We start from the raw sequence: 20511 nt of genomic DNA on the forward strand, positions 1-20511 counted from the left end.
CCACAGCTGTCTAGAGGGCAAAAGCAAATTGTAATTTGCTTAAGGTTTTGAGGGAGCATTTTTTGCTTAAAAGAGTGCATTTGGAGACAAGTGAGATTATGAACAATCCTTTAACAAGATCCTCAAGCCATCAAGCTGTTTAACATTATTGATCAGTGCAGCCAGAGCACATTAAAAAAAAATAAAAAATAAAAAAATCTCTCAGATCAAAATGGAAATAGCTTTCTTGTTCTGACTTCTCATAAACTTAATTTCGCTTTGCAGCAGAAAGCTTCTCTGGAAGATAGGCAGTTCCTAGGCCCATGGTGGTGGCCCTGATGGGAACATGATGCCCTGCAGCCCTGCCAGCTCCTGCACCTCCCTGCACTGCTGCATCTTCCAGCCCAGCACACTGACCTCAAACCAAGCCCTACCAATTTTGGGTAGGTAGTTCTTCAGGCCAGAAAAGTTCATGCTGCCTTCCAAGAAAAGTTTTGCCTCTTCCTTTCCAACTGTGGACACCTAAAAAGAACCTGAATTCCAACAGACAAGCCTATGAGACCCAAAAACAAAGAGGGAGGCAGAAAAGTGAAGCGCTGTGCTACCTCAGCCACGCCAGCACCGTGGGCTCCCCACAGCCCAGGCACGGCAGCAGGCGTTCCAGGGAGTTTGGCAGGTGCTGAACCTAAACATCCTGGTGGGGACACACTGGGCAAAGTGCATTTCTCATCAAAATATGCCACTCGGGAAGAGCTGAAATAGTTTAAACTCGTGTCAGCTTTACTCAGACAGAGCTGTTTCTGTGTTCCTGACTCGTGTCACTTCCAATGGATGAGAAATTCAAGCTGAAAACTTTATGTTTTTGATGCAAAAATGAACATTTTGATGCAGGTGCAACTTTGAAACAATCACATGCCCAGCAGCTACATTCACAGGAAGGTTCTGTTCTGACAAAAACCCAGGATGTTTCAACCAAAAATAGCCCAAAGCCTAACAACTCAGACTAGAAGGGACATCTCCTAACAGCTCATTGCTACAGAAAGCCTTTCAATAGGAAGGAGCATGACTTGGTTGTGCATTTTCAATAGGCTTCTTTTGAGAACATAGAACACCAAGTCAAAACAAACCCAGATAAGGTATTTAATTGATGTCATCCACCTAAACAACAAAGCTTTCATCTCCAAAGTGCTCATTGTGGCAATCACAACTCTGGGGATTTGTTTTTCAAACTAAATAAAAATGAACACTTTGCTTTCTGTTTGGTGCCCCAGAAGTTGACAGCAATAGTAGTAAACAATAGAAATTATTTGTATCAATAGCCTTGTTTATTCTAATGATGTTGGCATTTTCTGTGAAGATTAATTAGCAATAATGTTGCAAATACTATTACACGTAAAATATACACCATAAAACAAAAATAATTTGACTGACCTATGTTTTAAAGTAAAATATTTACAGTAATGAGATTCTAATTATCCTTTGTTATGGCAGGCCATTCTCTACACTCTTCTATATTGATAGGAGATGTATTGTTTCAGCATTTTAGCTCAATTTATTTTCTCACATTTGCATTTTCTTATGCACAGAAAATGAGAGATGATCATTACCTTCTTCACTTTGCATTCAATTTACATCAATAGCACATTACCTCATGCAAACTCATTTATCTGCCACAGAAATTTGATAACAAAAGCTGCTGTCAGTGATGAATAAAGATCATTTCAAATGGAGCAAGAGGAAACAAGATGAATTATAGATTTCGAGACCTTTTGTTTACTCAAGAAAAAGGAAAATAAAGGATTTTTTCCCATCCAGGCAGCACAGATCTCACAAGGTTGTAGCTCAAATTCAGCATCCCATATTTACCTACAGCTGCCCTTTCTGCATGCAGAAGTAACTCCAAATACCCACACAACCATAAATATCTCTCACATTTAAGGCACGAAGGAACGTTTTTAAATTTTGGACTTAGCGCACAGGATTTATGTTTCATAAGCGCAAACTCTCTAACAACTACCCAAGGGCTATTGTATCCTCTTAGCAACTAATAGCTCTCCAGCCTGCGAGACGCAGGCACATCCAACACAGAACGCCCTCTGCTTCTCACCAAGCGCAGCCAGTCTGTTTGCGAGCGCTTGCGGCGCTGGGAATGGCACTGTGGGATTCTCTCACATTGACAATAGCACAATATCCATCTTGCTTTGCTGGAAACTAGTGAGACCTGCCAGCTTCTCTCCTCTGGTTCTTCTGCTTTAATAAGCCATCAGGGCGTGCGAGCATCTCCCCACTCTTCTTTTAAATGTGGTATTAGAGTGAATTCAACACCAAAAGGCAATAGTACTGACACCATGCCTCTGTCATGCATGGATGCAGTGATGGATTTCAGTTCTGACATCCAGAAATCTGAAATTCACTCCCCAGAGTGGAGAAAATGCCTTCAGCCTACTTTCCCTACAACTCCTCAAGGAAGGAGAAGGGTAAAGGGGTGCGTGTGCTTATTTTGACCTGTCCAGAAGTGAATGTTGCTTTTCTTTTTTTTTTTTTTTTTTTTTTTTTACAGTGTTCAGTATTTTCCCAACAGAAATTCTTCAGTAATGTCACCTAGATAGGAGTGGGAAATGCAGTGCTCTGAAGAGGGTCACAGAGGCTGGGTTAACGTATTCTTGTGTCTTGCTCAGCCTCCAAACAAGCAATCCTATAGGGCAGAAGATGACCCCAAGGACTGCAGTTACCTAACAGGTTTCTTATACGTGGATGTGCCTCTTCAAATCTCATCCCAGCTGCCATTTCACGTGTCAGCAACGGCACATCTGGGGACCTTAAATTAAAGGGTTACCCAGCGTAAATAAACAAGAGCTTGCACTTTGGAACTATTGACCGAGTTCCACCACCTGAACAATTTGTTAACGAGAGGTTTGGGCACTGGGAGGACGATGGCAAAAATCCCCCTCCTACTCTCCATTTGTCTTCTGGGAGCTTTTCTTGGTGCCGAAAGTACAGGTGGGTTCTTTTAAAAACCTAGGGAGTCTTTCACTTTTAGCAGGGGGGACTGGGAGGAGTTACAGGTTCGGGGACAGTTTGTCACTTGACGCAGCAGCAACTTGTGCTGCCTCGTGAGAGACAAGGGGTCGGAGGGACGGCAGCATTTGATATCTTCTCTATTTAAAGTTCTGACTCTTTTATCAGGAATAAAATAACAGCTTTTATGCTGACTTTACACAAAGTGTCACAGGGATTAATTTTAAGAATGGTATTTCTCTGAAATTCATACAGCATTTAAGCTTTCAGAGCTCGATTCAGCCATTCTGGAACACACACGCAAAAGGAAAAATGGGAAGCACGTCACTGGTGGAGTAACATCCACAGCCCCTGTGCGCCATTGCTTTGTCCCGGAATACAAACAAGTACTTGCATCTATAAAACAGTCATTGGGCTTGCCAATGTGAGAAACGTTTAAAGCCAAACCCAGCATGAATTTAACAAAGACTGTAAGGTGCAGTCAACACTGTAGACAAGATAGAGGAGTTGATGGATGTGGGCAATTGCACATAGTAATGCAGGCAGTCGCATGATTTATCTGTAGCAGCAACACTTCCAGCAGAGGCTGGTTTGCATCCAGTGCAAGTACTTGTCTGGTGCAAGGCTTTCTTCTTTCATTAAAGCGTTGCAAGTAACAGCTTAAAAAAAAAAAAAAAAAAAAAAAAAAAAAAGTGAGCAGACTTTCAAGTATATCAGCACCGTCATCCACCCAGGGGTATTTCCTAGAAAACACTACATTCACGTGGCAGAGCAGGTCTCTTCCCCAGCCCCTTGGCCCAGAAACCCATCTCACTCTCTCCAGCACTGGTTTAGAAGTTGCTAAGTCACACATGAGTGTGTGCTTGGTGTGAGGATCGCTTCCAGCCAGGGTGAGTGCAATGCTCGTGACCCCATGGGACCTGCCACCTTCAGTTCAAAGCAAGTTTGGCTTGTAAAGTAGCATGTGGGATCGGTAAGATACCAAGAAAGCCTAGGGGGATCTGATGGAGGTAAAGCTGCATTCATTAAAATAAGTTTTCAACATTAACTGGGTTAATTAGGGCAGATGCCTGGCACATCCCACTGGGCAGAGCTGAAGGAGCAGGCCTAACGCACTGGTATCACATCGTGCTGGGCCGCGTGCAGCTGTGCCCATGCCTGGCTCCCCCAGTGCTAACCACACAGAGAGCCCAGCAGCGCCACAGAACCAGAGCTGCTCTGTCCCTCTCACTCCAGACTTTTCTGCCCAGCTCAGGCTGATGCTCACGTTGTAGGGAAAAGGGTTTCCTCCAGTGAAACTTCCTCCTTCCTTCATGTCCCACACATGAAACCCAAGACTTGTGGCTCTGGTCGGGTTTCAGCAGACTACTCCATGGGGGCTGCAGTGTTTAAACCAAGCCTGGCTTCTTCAGAGGCCAGTGCTTTACCCATCAATATCTACTGCCAAACAATTAGATTAAGGTCAAGAGTTTAATGCATTCCCCTTCTTTTTTTTTTTTTTTTTTTAAAAAAAAAAAAAAAAAACTGAAAGCGTGAGGAATGCAGAGGTGCAAGCCTGCTTTATAATGATTAAAATCATTGCAAAAACAATTAGTAGAGTCTCTGGCAAAGAAAGTGCTAGGAGAAAGGCAGGATTATACTGCTGGTGGCATGGTATAAATAAAGCAACCCCTCCTGGGCTCATGAGAATCCAATTAACCTCTGTGGCTTTGGAGAGGCTGGGATCTGGTCTCAACTGAGAGCAGAAGTTATGCCTGAGCAGCAATGACCTATACATGCCCAAAGCCCTTCCAGCACATGGCTCACAGACAAAGACCCATGTCCCAGGAGGCCACCACCAACTCCAAGAAGAGCTGCTCTGCCATGCCATCTGGTGACAAAAAGGGACACGGCTGTGAGTGCTAAGGGAGGCTGGAGAGACAAAGCAGTAAGCCATTCTGGGCAATTCATGTCTTTTCTGGAGCGGTGGTAGGGGGAAACAGTGCTCAGCAGAGGCTGGTGTCTCTGGGAGGTGGGGCAGAAGTTTACAGAGGTTCATAACCTGACAGGTAAATCCTCCAGTGGTTACAGACACAGAAACGCCTCCTCCAGCTTGGGGAGCAAGGCCAGTGCCAGCTGGGAGAACATGTGGTGGCACCACGATGGGACTGCATGTCCTTGTAGCCTTCACGAGGTGGCAACCACAGGGAGGCTGGTGGCCACCACAGGGAGGCTGGTGGCCACCTGGACATCCCCTCTGACCCAGGGACAGCAGGTTGGAGTCAGCGGGGCACAGACCTCCTCACCTGCATGACCCAGCTGCCTTCCCCTGAAGTGCTGAGGAGGGCTTGTGTCACCCTCTGGCCAGCACAGCCACAGGGACAGTGGTGCCAGGGCACTTGGGCAAGAGTGAGAAGCAGAGTGAGAAGCACATGGCCCCAGGCTTTCAAGAGCCACAGCTGCTTGCAGAGGTAAACGGCCTATTACAGCCAACACGGGCACAGAGTTTAAGTAGGATAATTTCTGTGTTCAAACAAGACCTCACTAAGCAGCAGCATGAAAAAGCCTATTATTCTCCCCTCTTGAATAGCTTATTCCAGTCTGTGCATCTATGATAGGAAGTATTCACACCATCTGCTTCAGGGTATTTTAAGCATCAAACTTCAGTGCTCCTAATCACCCTCTCGCCATCAGCCATTTCTGTCTATTGACTGCTTTGACTCCAGGTTCCCCAGATCTGATCCCCTGGATTGCAGTTACGTTTGACACCAAAGAAATCTCAAGTAGATGATGATAACAGTCCTGAAATGTCCCTGGCCATGGGGCAATAGGGGATGAACCCATGAAAAGGGCTTGCTTTCTGGGAGAGCAGAGCCCTGACAGCCCATCCCAGCTGCATTGCATGGTGCGTGCTCCTCTGTAGCCTAAATTTCTTTTCAAATTGCAGTCTTTATCGAGAACAAAGAGGCAAGTGCAGTTCTGCACAGGCAAAGGCGAGCCAATTCAAACAGACTGGAAGAGGTTATTTCTGGGAACCTGGAGCGAGAATGCATAGAAGAAAAGTGCAGCTTTGAAGAAGCCCGAGAAGTATTTGAAAACACAGAGAAAACTGTGAGTATCTCTGCTGCAAAATGGCAACACCTTTTTCACCCCAGTCCTCACTCACATGAACAGTTCAGGCGAGGCACAGAGGGAGAAGGAGGAGCAAAGAGCAAGGGGGAAAGGGGCAGGAGCCAGGTGTAGCATCCATCACTTCTTGATTCTCAGTCACGATCCATCTGTTGGACTGGGGAAAAGCTTTAGAAGCTTGGTCACTACCAAGGCTACTGAAACAGTTCTTTTCCTTCAAGGTTTTTGCTTTAGCTTTGGAGTTGTCCCTTTACTACTCTAGCCCAGGAATTAGAAATTGAGTGAAATTTTATTTTTTTTTCTTCTTTGCAGATGGAGTTTTGGAAGACTTACATTGGTAAGAGCTGCTTTCTTCATGTTCACTTGCATAATATTCATCTCTCAGTGCATAAGTAGCAGGTGCTTATTGAAATGTGTTTCAGAATTCCAAAATTGTTTTATCACAGAATTGGTCAGAGTCATAAGCCCTAAATGCTGTAGCCACCCAGCCTGTGCTTGTCTCATTTGCACACAAATTGCAAGGAAAAAAATACTTAGCATTTTCTATGTCAAGCAGGGGTGTTTTTTTGTTTGTTTGTTTGTTTGTTTGTTTTGTTTTTTTTTAACAAACTGCCCAAACCTCACAGAACAAAACCAGTTTGCACGAAGTGCTGGATCCAACGAGCCCAGCTCACATTCTGGGCTTCTAGTGTCAGCCAGAGCGCAGCGTAGAACAAGACATTAGTAATTAACCCACCCCTGCCCCTCCAAGTAGTAAACGCTCTGCTCTCAAGCACAGGTCTCCAGATATGGCACAGCTTCATGCAAGCACAGTGTGAATCCCTGGAAATGCCAGATTAAAGCAGAGCCTCAACATGATCACAAACAGCATTGCAAACAGTTGTTTGCAATTCACATCATTGGTCCCAAACCTTTACTTCTCCACCATTTTCTTTCTGGTATCTATTTTCTTCCCTTTCAACCTCAGTCCCCCACGACTCCTTGGTCCCTTACAAGAAAGATTTCAATGACTACTAACACCTCTGAAACAAATTTTAAGGACATTTTGGTAAATGAACTGCTTTGTACACTGGCAAAGCGCCCAGAACATCTCACTATAAAGCCTTAAATAATTCAGATTAGTCTGTCCAGACTATAAAACAAATAAATTAATTGAATTTGCGTTTTAGGACTGTCCTCTGAAAAACTACCTGATGAAACTCAACGCTGCTTTTGTTTCCCTGTCACTGTAACCAATTAGCCCACCAAAAATAACGAATGCCATCTATTTCCCAGTCATTCAGAGCACCTGTTCAGCTTACAAGCTGTTGCTCCCAGCACGTGCAGCCCACAGGAGCTCATCCGCTTCCACCTTGGGGTACCAAAGCCCGATTGTCCTCACCAGGCAGCAACAGCAGCCACCACACAAACCTTATACGCAAACCCTGACATGCCTTAAGCAAGACAAAACCATTCTGTCCCAGTTTGCAAACTGCCTTCTACGTTCCAGTACCTCAAGGCATCAGCAACAGCCACACTTACTGGTGGGACACAAACGCATCAGGATGTTCCACTTCCTCGTTGCTTTTGCATCACCATTTCAGAGCACCTTTCCCTGTGTTTTAACATTACTGATTTACTCTTTGAAAGTGTTGGAGCGCCAACTTTGCAATACTGGGAATTTTTACTCTAGCCTCAGTTACCCAACTGTAGGCAGCTGTGAAAATAAAAACCTTGACATGTAAGGAAAAATCTAGACCAGTTAATAGTAGTAAAATATTTAGAAAGAAAGAGCAATGACCTAGACTCACAGATCTAATAAACCGAGAAGTCTCCAGACCCAACCTGCAGGGAAAGTGGAGGTTTAGTGAAGGACTTGTTAGTGTTAGGTCAGAGGTTGGACTCGATGATCCTGAGGTCTCTTCCAACCTAGAAATTCTGTGATTCTGTGAAAGACTGGAGTGTCAGAACAATTCAGATTAGGAAATCCTAATCACTCTTGAGGAAGCAAGTCTTCCAACTTCAGCTATCCAACCTAGCCAAGACATGAAATCCTGCTAAGATGTCTTTAGGGAGATGAAACAAGCAGAATTAACCCATAGGAGACAGTGTATGTAATTGGGCCTGCTGTAAAGCACTGCTGCTGCTGTTACCCTAGCGCTGATGCTGGCTATTATGTTTTTGTGTGCCAGAATGTGATTTATTTTCCATTATGAAGATGGAAGGCACACAGCCTTCTGCTCATCTTTAGCAGGAGGCTTGCACACAGAAGGCTCCAGTGCTTGGCTGGCACTGGCTGTGGTGGACACTCACGTTTGTTAATTCTCCTGTCTTCTCACCAAGATGGAGATCAATGTGACCCCAATCCATGCAAAAATGGAGCTGTTTGCGAGGATGCCGTAAGTTCCTACACATGCTGGTGCCCAGCTGGGTATGAAGGCAAGAACTGTGAGATAGGTACGTATGGGGGGCTTATCCTGTGATTATTTTGCTCTTTTTGAAATCGCACCTCATCAAAGCGGGCATAAAGACTTTCATCCTACTCAAGGGCTGGTTTGGACACACATTGCCTTGCTGTGAGACACTGTGTGAATGTGCAGATGTAGCCCATTGGCAGTGGGATAGCAGGGGGACACACCTTGGGATACAGGAACAGATGTGTCCCTCCTCTTCCATCCCCAGCAGAGCCCCAGCTCCACCTCCACCAAGCCCCGCGATGCCTGCTCGTACGCAGAGCTCAGCAGAGACCCAGGCTCAAGGTCTGTTCGGTGTGCTACAGCTGCCAGAGCACATGTTGACACAGACCTTCCTTTATCTCCCCAGCACAAGCCTTTCCAGGGCTGTTCATCAGCCAGGGATGACACACGCCCACTGAAAGCAAGAGTTTTACACCAGCCCCAGTGCAGCCCCCACGATTTCACTCCTCCTTCCCGTTCTCACACCAGGTGCTGAGGGGGTAGGACTAGCACAACTTCCTCACAACGGCACTCTGCTAAATTCATAATTATGATTATCACCAGCAACCTTGAGTCTACGGGCAAACAAAAGGCAAATATTTTCCTGATGGGTTGAGGAGTTTATGAAAACCAAACAGATGATAATTTAAACAAGAGGGATATTCAGCTCTTATATTTATAATATAATCAGGGGCTGTGCAACTCACATAGTGTGCTAGACTCACTGCACTAATAAAAGATTCCCTTTCTAGTTGTGCTTCTGCTCTGGCAAGAGAGGAGTGTACGTTAAAAAGAGCATTTCAAAGCTGCATCAAATTTAAATAGTCTCATTGCAGATTTCTCATGGAAGTGAGACAGGAGCAAAAATAGCACTAGAAGTGAGGCGTGAAAAGGATCTCAGTAAAAATAGTAAATGATGGCATTAAAATGGCTACAGGAAGGGAGGTGTCCTTGAGGAGGTAGGAGTGGAGTTAATCTGCTGTGAAGCTATTTGAAAACTCCCTGAGAATTAATAGGGTACCTGCAGATTAGTGGATTTCCACTTCCAAGGGGTGGTGTTCCCATAGCAGAGCGAGAGGTGGGATGGGAGAAGGCACACCCAACGTGCTGGGACTCTCACTGAGCCTTGGGTTGCCCTACAAACACTGGGAATCATTGCATCAAAAGTCCTGCTGAAATGGGTCCTCCACGTCAGGCTGCAATGATTTGTAGGTATGTCAGGACGAGCATGTGGTTTTGCTTGAGGTTTCAAATTCAGACACCAGCAAGAATCCCGAGACAAAGCTTTCCTGGGGCTCAGGCTTCGCTCCCACTGGATATGCAGTGCTCTCCACTGGCATCTGTGCCGCGGTTGGATTTCCGTGAGCAGAGGGGAGGAGGGGAACATGATGGTGGGGAAATCACATGGCTCGTAACCAAATATTTGCAGCAGTCCTTGGGGGTCAGGCTGCCAAATTTCAGGCAGCTCTGCAGGGCTGAGCAGCGCCAATCACATCGGTCTGTCACGCAGGGATTGCTGGAGGTCAGAGGCTGTGCCGGAGCTGAGAGACACCTCACGTAGGACCGTGGCCATTTCCTCATCCTGCCTTCTCAAAGAGGTGCCTGGCCCTGTGTCAATATGAACAGGGATGGGATTTGCAAAGAAGAGAATTCTCTTTGCAAACAAGCATCCATTTTGCAGTCTAGAACAACTGGAGTGAGCTATAGGCTGAGCCCAAAAGCCCAGGTACAACGACCCTGATCTGTCATATGTCACAGGTTTCACATTTTCTTTTTAATTTCTTTCAGACTTCACTTGTGCAATTAAAAATGGAGGCTGCAAGCACTTTTGCAGGCACGACCCACCGCAGAAAGTCGTATGCTCCTGCGCCGCTGGCTATAAACTTCAGGAAGATGGAAAGTCCTGTGAACCTGCAGGTTAAACTTTAAAGCATTTTTAAGAGATTTGGGTTAAAGTTTCTAAGGTCTTCTCCTGGATTTAGACACATGAATCTCACAGAAATGCTATATACAGGAAGCCAACCTTGTTCTCTGGCTTAGCAAACGTAAAGAGCCTGATGCTGCACTTTCCTAATGCCAGATGTAGGGTCACACTGGAAAGATGTGATCCGAGCCCCCTTTTTTTAGCCTAGGTGTAAAAGAGGAGGTTACGTATCTGAGACTATTGCACACAAGGCAAATTCCTGTTTCAGAGGGCTGCTCACATGGGCACATCTCACACTTGCAGCTATTCTATAGTTCCAGGTACGGATCAATAGTTTTCTGCCTGAATACTGTCCTGGAGGTCTCTCTGCTGTGAGCTGTGCTGTGTCCCATAACTACTTGAGTCCAGCAGAGACAAGTGAAGCTTTTTGGTGGTGCTGCCCTCCTGTCAGCATGAAGACACACACAAAGACCCTCAACAGGAATTGCACTGTGTGGGTCACTTGTGGTGCTAAGGAGCAAAACGAAAGCAGCCAAACAGGGTGGAGAAATACAGTACTTGAGGTTGCTAAGGAATAACTAGTTCTTGTCATATTCCCCCCTGACTTTCAGGGATCAGACTCTCAGCCCAAGACACTTGCAATGCTTTCTGCTAATGGAGATTATTGAGATCTAGGGCCTGTGTTGCCCCACTTCCAATGGGCCAGAAAGGTTTACTTTTAGCAACAAGATCACCTTCCAGGTTAGGTAATTGCCATTTCTTCAAAAGCTTAGCTTTTGTTGGCTCTGAAACTCCCATTTTGTAGTCTAACTTCACGACAGTGCCTTCCCTCACTGAGCACTTATTTGAGCCCTACTCCTAAAGTAGACTGTTTAAGGAAATGCAAAATCTCTGTAGGCCACACTTACATCTGATTTTACACTAATGTTTGTTTGCACAGTGCTGTCAAAAGCTTTTCAGATGAAAGACAATGCCTGATGCTATTTACTATTTTGACTGCCACTATCAGCAGGGATTTGGCACACACTGCGTAGGAGAGAAATGGGAAGAGCTCGTCTAAAATGAGCTTACAGATGAGGTCTTCATTAACAGGAAAATCTACAGCCCTAGCATGAGTTTATTAATGTTTTCCTCACCTTGGTGCCAAGCAGGATTATCTGTACAATTGGCAGATATTATTTCCTGCCCTCTCCCAGCTGGACTTTTATTGTTCTGGAGTAACTTGCTGTAGAAATGTCAGCCAAACAGCCGGGCTGCCCAGCACAAAAAGCCTCCCGGGCACGCTCCTCAGCATCCCACTAAATAAAGGCACAGCTGCACCATCCCATCCAACATATCCCCTCTCTCACAAGCTTCCTTCTTTTTAAAAGCTGTTCAGAACTCGTATCTAAGGCCCGGGAAGCCTTTATGCTTTTGCTACTCTTGCATATTGATTGCACTGCTGCTCTGGGTCCTGGTCAGTTCATTTACACACCCACTCATCCCCAAACAGGGTGCTGGGAGGAGACAGCATCTGTCTCCTCTCCTGCTCCTTCAGTTGCTGTCACTGTCAGTGTGATACACAACCAAGGATAACCATGTCCATTTCTCTCCCAGTGCCATATCCATGCGGGAGGATCACAGCTCCTGATGTGAAGAGAAAGCTCACCCGAACCATAAACACCTTCGAGTACTGGAACATCACCACCAATGATGAGGATGACATTCATGATGAGGCTCTCAACATCACGGAAACCCCCACCGCTGCCACCACCAAGAAAATCATACCGATAAATAAGACGGACACCCGGGTGGTCGGGGGATCAGACAGCATGAAGGGCCAGGTGCCCTGGCAGGTACTGGCTGTTTCTGCCTCCCCCTCATAATCCCAGCAGTCGCTCTGTCTAGGCAGTTCTGAACTCAGGATCTTCTTACTTTGACATACTCGAAACCTGTCTTTGAGGATAGTTTAGCAATAGATCTCAAGTCTACTAGGAATACAGCTTCTTTTTGTACATGGTTTCATGCCACAGCAACAAAACTTGCATGGCTGGAGGCCTACCCTAGAAGTCAGAGTCAAAGCAGTTTCCTCTGGGGAGCACAGCTTTGCAAGGAAAAATGCAGCTCATTTTTCAGTGAAGCCACACTGAATGGTTGGGAAATACCATTTAAGTGCAATATTCTGATTCTGTTCCATTGCAAACCCTGGCATAGACCGACAGCGCTGATGGCAAAGGAAAGTGGCTTACGCAGGGAGGCCCATTTGTGCAGCTCAGACAAGAGAAGAACCAGAAAGTTAAGTATAAGAAATCAGACCCTGCAACGAAAGTCAACGTGCACGCTAGCAGCCCACCAAGCCTGGCGAGAGCTGGCTGTGCTCACGGAGACCTCCACCTCTCCAGGCACCCCCCAGGACAGCTCTGCTTGCCCAGATGAAGAAGCCTGGCCTGCGGGGGATTCGGGCAGAGGGGCTGATGCCTGCTCGCTGGGGTTGGGGCTGCGAGAAGGGTCTCGGAAGCCGGGCAAGGAGCAGCCAGGGAATGCTGCCCCCCAGCCGGGTGCCCGCAGCAGGGGTGCGGTGCTGCCCTCCCGCGGCCGGCGCTGCGCTGGAGCTCGGAGCTCCACCAGCCGATGATGCCAGGGCATGGGGGGCACCGGGCAGCTTACAGGGTACGAGCAGTGCCACTGGGAAGGGGCGAAACGTAAGGGAAATCTGTTTCCAGACAGGCCGCCGAGGTGGCTGATCGATTTAGTTAGAGAAGTTTCAGCGTAAGGGATGTTCTGGCTTGTGCCCGGGGGAGCTAGGTGCTCATGTGGCATGGGTAGTCAGCACCTTGCCCCCAGCTTCACCAGTCGGTAGGTATGGAAGTGAATGGATTTGGGAAACTCCATGTTTTAAGCTGAGGTGTGTGTTTGGGCCATCTGCCCCCCCCCCAGCCTGGAGCAGGGAGAAGCAGAGCAGGACATCAGCTCGTGCGCAGGACAGCATCGGGCACCCCTGCACAGCACCGAGGTGGGAGCATAGGGGCTCCTCGAGGAGCAAAGCCTGGCACACAGTGAGGTGGCTGGGGCAGCACTGGCTCCGTACAATTTAAATGCAACCCACCCTACAGCCAGACCAACGCTGTGCATCTCCCTCTTCCCCCCCCTGCCGATTAGCATGAACCCCACAGCTGTGGTTTCCCTCTGCTCCCGCAGGTTCATCTGGTGGACAGCGAAGGCTCGGGCTTCTGTGGCGGGTCCATCGTCAACGAGAAATGGGTGGTGACAGCAGCACACTGCCTGCAGCCAGGGGACAACGTCACGGCCGTGGCAGGTGAGCACCGCAGGCAGCATTGGGACAGCATGGGCAAGGGACAGGCCTCAGCACCAGAACCACAGGCTGCTGGCCCATCTGGCAACAGCTCAGCGTCACTGCAGAGAGGCCAGAGAGAAACTGAGGCTGCCTAGAAGCCCACTAGGCACCAGTGAAGATGCTGCCGATCAGCCAGGGTGGTGTATGTTGGTCTCTGCTGCCGACACGGGACCTCAGCAGGGATTTCTGCTCTTCCCGGGGTCATGCCGAATTTCCACTCGACTCTCAGAGAACAGTTTAGTGTGGATGGTGCAAGAGTGGCACTAGCAGCCTGACTAACTCCTTGCAAACTGCTTTTGCTCTTAACTCTTTTAGAAGTAAATAGAATTATGGAATAAAGTAGAGAACCCAGGCTGGCATGTGGGCAAGCGTGCTTTTCCAGCAGGCTCTCTGGGGAGTTAGGCAGGGGCAGCATGACCAGACCACACAGCAAGGAATGGTACAGCTTTGCAAAACAAATGTATCTTTGCTGGAAAAATGGTATTTCCCTGTGATTCTTGTACCCAGCTGCTACAGGCTGCCTGCTGATAATTCAGTGCAGGGCCTTGGCAAAGTGGTGCAGTGCAATGTTTCACAGCTGTGCCAGAATCATCTTCCCAAATTGTTTCTTCCCTCTATGAATACCTAGTATAGGAGGCACACTGATAGAGTTGGTAATAGCTACGGGCAACGTTTGCAGGAGGCGGGAAAGTATTTCACTTTCTGTTTAAACACTATCAAATGTATTACTGATAAGAATGAGGTTCTACTTGAGCCTTGAAACACAGAGTTCATATCTACATAAGTCAATTTATCTTGGGGGCTCCATCTGCACCTTCTGCCACATTGGCACAGCTGAGCTCTTGGCTGTGCCTGGTTGGCCTGCAGAGCAGCTCGCCATAGGGCTGGGAACCCCCTTCCCCGCACTGACAGGATGAGGTACACAGCTTGTTTTTGCTACTGACTTTCAGGCAGCTCTGCTTGAGAGCCCAGCACAAACCCACAAACATGAGACAGTACAAAATTCCCGATACAACAAGAACCATCCCCCAGAAAAGTACGTTTCTGCTAGACAGAGGTTTTGCGTCTGCAGCATCTGCATGCAAACAGCCTCCCCTTTCCAGCTTGCTCACGCACAGCACACCCCTCTCTGCTCAGGATCCGCTCCCAGCCAGCCCCCCTCACACTACCTGCACACTGCTCTGCAGCACAGCAGCATCTCCAGGGCAAGGTTTGGGGCAGGCAGCAAGTCAAGAAAGCAAAACACAGTTTTACAGGGCTGGTTCAATTTGTGTTCATACAATATATGGATAATATCTGAATCATTCACCTCCATTCATGCTAGGTGTTCAGCTTTGTTTGTAGCATCCTGGGAGGCCCAAAAACAATAGCAGGGGGTGGAAGAAGCATTCCAATCCCTTGTCCTTCTTTGTCTCTACACTGTCATAACTGAAGCATATTTCCAGGTCCCCAGCAATAGTAAGCAGCTGTAGCACACACACAAAAAAACAAACCTCTCAAACTCTCCCCCACTTCTGTCTTGCACTTACACTCTAGAAACACAGCCTGCAAGGAAGCTGACATTCACACTCTGCTGGAAAAAAAAAAAAAAAAAAAAAACCACTTTCAGAGAGCACAGCAGCAGCACCAGCCGCCAAAACCGCCTTCACCAGGCGACAGCCTCCCCATAAACACAGAAAGCTGCCTCACCTCTCTCGGCAGGGTCCTCGCTGCTCCTCGCAGGCAGATGCAGCAGACACAGGACACAGCCAGGGCCAGGGGCGCTGCAGATATTGTTTAGAGGAGATCGTATATTCTGGAGATTACAGCAAAGCGTGTGGAAGTACTGCGGCGGGGGTTAAACACACCCTGCGCCTCTTGGGCTGCAGGAGAAGCCATCCTGCTCACAGCCCTCGGCATCACCAGGTCGTGGGCAAGGCAGGGACTCAGCTCCAGGCACAGCCCAGCCACCAGCCAGAGCCCCCAGAGCTTCCCTCTCCCTCTACCTGTTGTCACAGGACTGGGAAGGGATGCAATCAGCTGCTGGCAACTTAATCACGGGGCTGGCATTTGGGGCTGGCTGCTGATGCCATCCCTGAGTCCTGTGCTGCCCTGCCATGGTGTAGGGTACTCTGTGGGTTTGGAAAAGGGATGATCAGGTTCCTTTCCACTAATCGGTGATGTTTTTAAACACAGACTTTTAATTCTGGAGGCTTTCCCCTTGGATGCCAGGGCAACACATGCCTTGCACCCTGTGGAAGTGCTAAATCCCGAGAACAGCCACGCTGCTACAAACCTCAGCAAAGGCCCCTAGCCCGTCTGTACTGTGAGGTGCTGTGGGTCTCGCAGCCACGGTTGCTGCCACATGCAGAGGGGATTTGGTGCTTGCTCAGCCACTGCGTGTCCAGTGCCACATCCAGCAGCTGTGGGGACCCAGTAGGTGCTGCTGCGTGAGGCCCCCCAGGGCTAGGGTGTACAGAGCTCATCCCCCCTGTGCTAGGCTAGGGTGCTATTGTATCACGACAGCACTATCACAGTGTCAGCTTGGCCAGGGCCTGCACACATCCTCTGCAGCACCCTCACACTACTGGGGTGACCAGCCCAAGCCCATTTTTCTCTGCAGGTGAATACAACACGAAGGAGGACGACAGCACCGAGCAGCGGCGTAAGGTGGTGAAAATTCTCCCACACCCCACGTACAACGCCTCTGTCAACAAGCACCACAACGACATCGCCCTGCTGGAGCTGGACCAGCCCCTCACCTTCAACAGCTACGTCACCCCCATCTGCATCGGCAGCCGGGAGTTCACCAACATGCTGCTGAAGCACGGGCAGGGCACGGTGAGCGGCTGGGGCAGCACCCTCTACCGTGGCAGGCCCGCTGTCGTCCTCCAGGTCCTCACGGTGCCCTTCGTTGACCGGCTGACCTGCCTGAAGAGCACCTCCACCTCCATCCAGCAGAACATGTTCTGCGCGGGCTTCTCGGCCGGTGGCAGGGACACCTGCGGAGGGGACAGCGGGGGTCCCCACGCCACCGAGATCGAGGGCACCTGGTTTCTGACGGGGGTCACCAGCTGGGGTGAGGAGTGTGCTAAGCCGGGCAAATACGGCATCTACACCAAGGTCTCCAAGTATGTGAAGTGGATAAAAGAAAACACGAGGCTTACCTAACCCAGGCGACATTCCTGGTGGATGGACTGGTTAGGTGGAGACCGCAGCCATCGCTGCCTGTTTTTCAGAAATCATTGCGTTTTAATGATCATTTCTAAATGAACTAATTTCTGCTTTTTGAAGGCAACAGTTGAGAAAACTCAGTGTAAATGTGGTAACAGGGAAATAAAAAGCCTTTTTAATCACCCGCGACTGCATTCCTGAACACACCGACACTGCTGAGGTCAGGTAGATCCCCAAGCCCTGTGTGCCCACAGCTGACACACAGCCTGGGGCTGCAGCACAGGCACCAAGCCCCCCTCCCTTTCCACATTCCTCACCCCTAAAGGGGCTGTCACTGCCTGCCAGTGCCCCCCACGGTCCCACTGCAGCCAGTACCCGGGATGGGACGCAGGGCAGGACAGTGATGGAGACAGCCTGAGCCAAGGCAGGACTGCAGCAGCCGCCACTTCAGTCTTCTTGCCACCACATCCAGCAAGGAGTTAACCAGATCATCTGCCACTACTTATTTTAAAATCAAAACATATGTGCGAATGTTATATTTACTCCAAAGAAATTAAATAAAACCAACACTGAGATTTTTTTCTTTTTCAGAATTGTAGCAGAGGTGTCTTTGGAACAAACTGCATATTCTCGTATGAATTTATTTAACAACTTTTTAATCTTTAAATATAGATTTAACACATTTTTTACAGGTACATATACAATATAGTTCATTTAAACTTGCAGTCAGAAAATTCCCTACTGTAATTTATAATAACATGTACATGAAGAGCCTAGTTCAACAGCATACTTAAGGTAACATACCATGTCATGTGCAAAGTTTCAAATGTTAAAAATCTCAGACTGTACATTCAGATTTGCAGAACTAATCAATCTCATAAATTAATAAAAGCTTAGATTTAAAACTATGGAAGACAAAAAGATTAAAACCATTTAATATGCAATGTGTGCTATGCTTGAGACAAGTATTTACAGTTGTACCTCAAAATGTGTACTGTTACCACAAGAATTGTTACCACTATAAACAGCCCCCATAACTTCAGAGAATCCTACTTTTCCACCTAACAAGTGCATCATGACCAGCTTTAAAACAGACAGAAATAAACTTCAGTGACTTAAAACCTCCCTGGCTTGATTTCCAGTGGCTGAAGAATACTGGGATCTTTCTAGGTCTTGCAGCGTTGTTCAGCTCAGACTCAGCTGGTCTCGTTTTTGGCGGTGTATGGGGGTTGCCCACAATGCTGGCCACCCACACTGCAGAGATGCCCACGGTGGTGTGGCAGCGTGGCAGGGAACCCCCGGGCAGCAACAGCCAGGAAGCAGTTCAACAAGTCCTCTGTACAAAAGTGGTCACCAGAAAAAAACCCAGTATGTTTGAACTTAACAACTTGGTACTGCAGCTAAGAATTCATGGTTCACAAATCAAAGTCAGATCACAAAGGTCCCCCTTCAGTCCGTGGTATAAAACATTTTGTTTTGACAGGACAGAGCAAGTCCACTACCGCATGCATACTATTAACCCTGTTCTCAACATAGTCAGATGCTCTTTGCACACATCTGCTTAAAAGTCAAACCACCTGTACTTATCATCTACAAAAGCAAATCTAGACAAAGAAACACAAAATTAAATTGAGTGTTCAATATTCTTTTTCTTTCCTGAAAATTCAACTGATGCATTACTGTTAAAGATGCTGAAAAGTAGTCTTGTCACAAGAACATCCTTAGTGCAAACATGGACATTTAACTTTGATTTATGGCACGTGTTCCAAAAGTACATACATTAAATGTAAACTTCAACACTTGCTTGATACAGGTTTCAGTTTTGGGACACTTTGGGACCCTAAGCGATTGGCGACAACCCTGAGTTGTCAGTTTGACCTGATCCAAACCTCACTGAAATCAGTGGGACTGACTGCAATGGGCTGGATTCAGACCCTAAGTGCAAAAAAAGGATCTTTAGCATTATTGCATCTTCGCATGTGAGTCAGCCAGATGATGCTCTTACAGAACATTACATTCACAAAGCTGAAATAGATATTTATGAAAAATCCATCCATAAAATCAATTAAGCAGGACATACAGCTCTTTGATGGTTTTTGTTTGTTTTTGGTTTACCAAAACTCAACTGTTTGATTTGAAATCAACTTCAGCAGTTGTCAGCTAGTAAGTAGATAAAGCCTTCAACCTGTAGAGGAAATTTCAAGCATCTAAACCAAATGTCAGGAAACCGTAGTGTACTTCTCTGATGAAACGTGATGGATGCCATGAAAAAACAGCAGGTAAAAATAATAAAATACTGTACTTTCCATAGTGAGAGAAAAAAAAAAAAAAAAAAAGGAAAAAATAAAAGAGCAGAGAATGGCTTCCTTTATGACTATGAGAAGCTGCTTAGGACCCCGGTCCCGTTCAGTGCAGATGAAGCTGTGGAGCTCTGTGAATGTGATGAATAGTACTGGACAACTCCAACTACTGTGCTATTTCTCTGTAACACTTAGTTGAAAGCTTCCAAGAGCATCAAAATCAGGATGCTACTAGTTCACCCTTAATTCAAGGGGAACTAAACTTTCTTGTGTTACACAGGGCAGCATCTATAAAGTAATGAAGAATGATGTTAATATTAAAGCATCTTATTCCAAGAAATACATTGTTCCCTGTAATCACATAACATTTGTATAACATTAAAAACAGCACACTCCTGTGGTTCTCCCTAAAAGCTGAACGCCCATTACCTTCAGTGAGAGCCTTGCCTGAGGCAGGACCACAGGGTTTGACTCGTTTCCATAACCTATCGCTTGATTATCACAGCATGGTCAGAGGTTATCTTCTCTAGACTCCTTATTTTGTCAGGCTCAAAATGGCTTTCTACACAGTTACAAAATAGCTGTTCTATGAAGCTGGCTGGCATCACAAGTTGTGAAAGTAGACCCTGTTTTATGTTTCAAAGGCAAAAAATCAGCATTATCTTTAATGGACCCTGCATAATAATTCTGCTCACATAAAGCCTGCGGCTGCAATAATTAAAGTGCATGAGTAACAGTGCAAACAGCTGTGCTACATCTGCAAAACTACAAGTGGCATTTTAAACAGAACTTACACAAGACTTGCACTTTTCAGCTAGCATGCTTATGCCAGCTTGCAAGAACTCAAGAGTTCAGCCATGTACAATATTCTGATGAGGCTAATTAAACCCACGTGGCCCAAGACACCAGGTAAAGGGTTGCCTCAAGCTCACCGTAATCAAGAGAATGGTCCCAGTGCCCCAGCCAGCCAGGGCACAGCATGCATGGAACTCAGTCCTTTGGGTGCTAGAAGTGAGGGAAAGCTTTGCTCTGCTTTGCATGAAGAGCACCCACACACACGCACACACACACACGCCTAGGGATGCCCTTAAGGCTTGGAAGAGATGATCTGGCAAGTGGGATGTTGAATAAAACTGGAAGAGGGTCTGGCATGTAACACAGGAGCAGAAACCTGGCCAGACCTACAGCACACCACAGAGTGAGAGCATTGCTGCTGCCTGCACCCTCCTTGAAACAAGCGGGTGTGTGCATTTGCCCTGG

At 47.1% G+C, this 20511-nt stretch overlaps 2 protein-coding genes across 3 annotated transcripts in view; one reads left to right on the forward strand and one right to left on the reverse strand.

The window, feature by feature from the left end:
- Positions 1 to 2912: 2912 nt before the first annotated feature.
- F9 (coagulation factor IX) lies at positions 2913 to 16948 on the forward strand (the record flags this gene model as incomplete). Its single annotated transcript, XM_084294322.1, has 8 exons — positions 2913 to 2979; positions 5924 to 6087; positions 6418 to 6442; positions 8428 to 8541; positions 10329 to 10457; positions 12061 to 12299; positions 13642 to 13759; positions 16401 to 16948. 8 exons carry the CDS (start codon positions 2913 to 2915, stop codon positions 16946 to 16948), a joined length of 1404 nt encoding a protein of 467 aa, XP_084150448.1.
- Positions 16949 to 17586: 638 nt separating this feature from the next.
- MCF2 (MCF.2 cell line derived transforming sequence) overlaps positions 17587 to 20511 on the reverse strand; it is a 57931-nt gene continuing 55006 nt past the window's right edge. For both annotated transcript variants that reach the window (XM_084294017.1, XM_084294016.1), the window contains one exon: positions 17587 to 19539. In XM_084294017.1, coding sequence (XP_084150143.1) covers positions 19499 to 19539 — 41 coding nt within the window. In that variant the 3' untranslated portion in view covers positions 17587 to 19498. The remainder of the gene's footprint in view (positions 19540 to 20511) is intronic.

This window comes from Netta rufina (genome assembly GCF_964035555.1).
Source record: "Netta rufina genome assembly, chromosome: 12".
Lineage (NCBI taxonomy): Eukaryota > Metazoa > Chordata > Aves > Anseriformes > Anatidae > Netta > Netta rufina.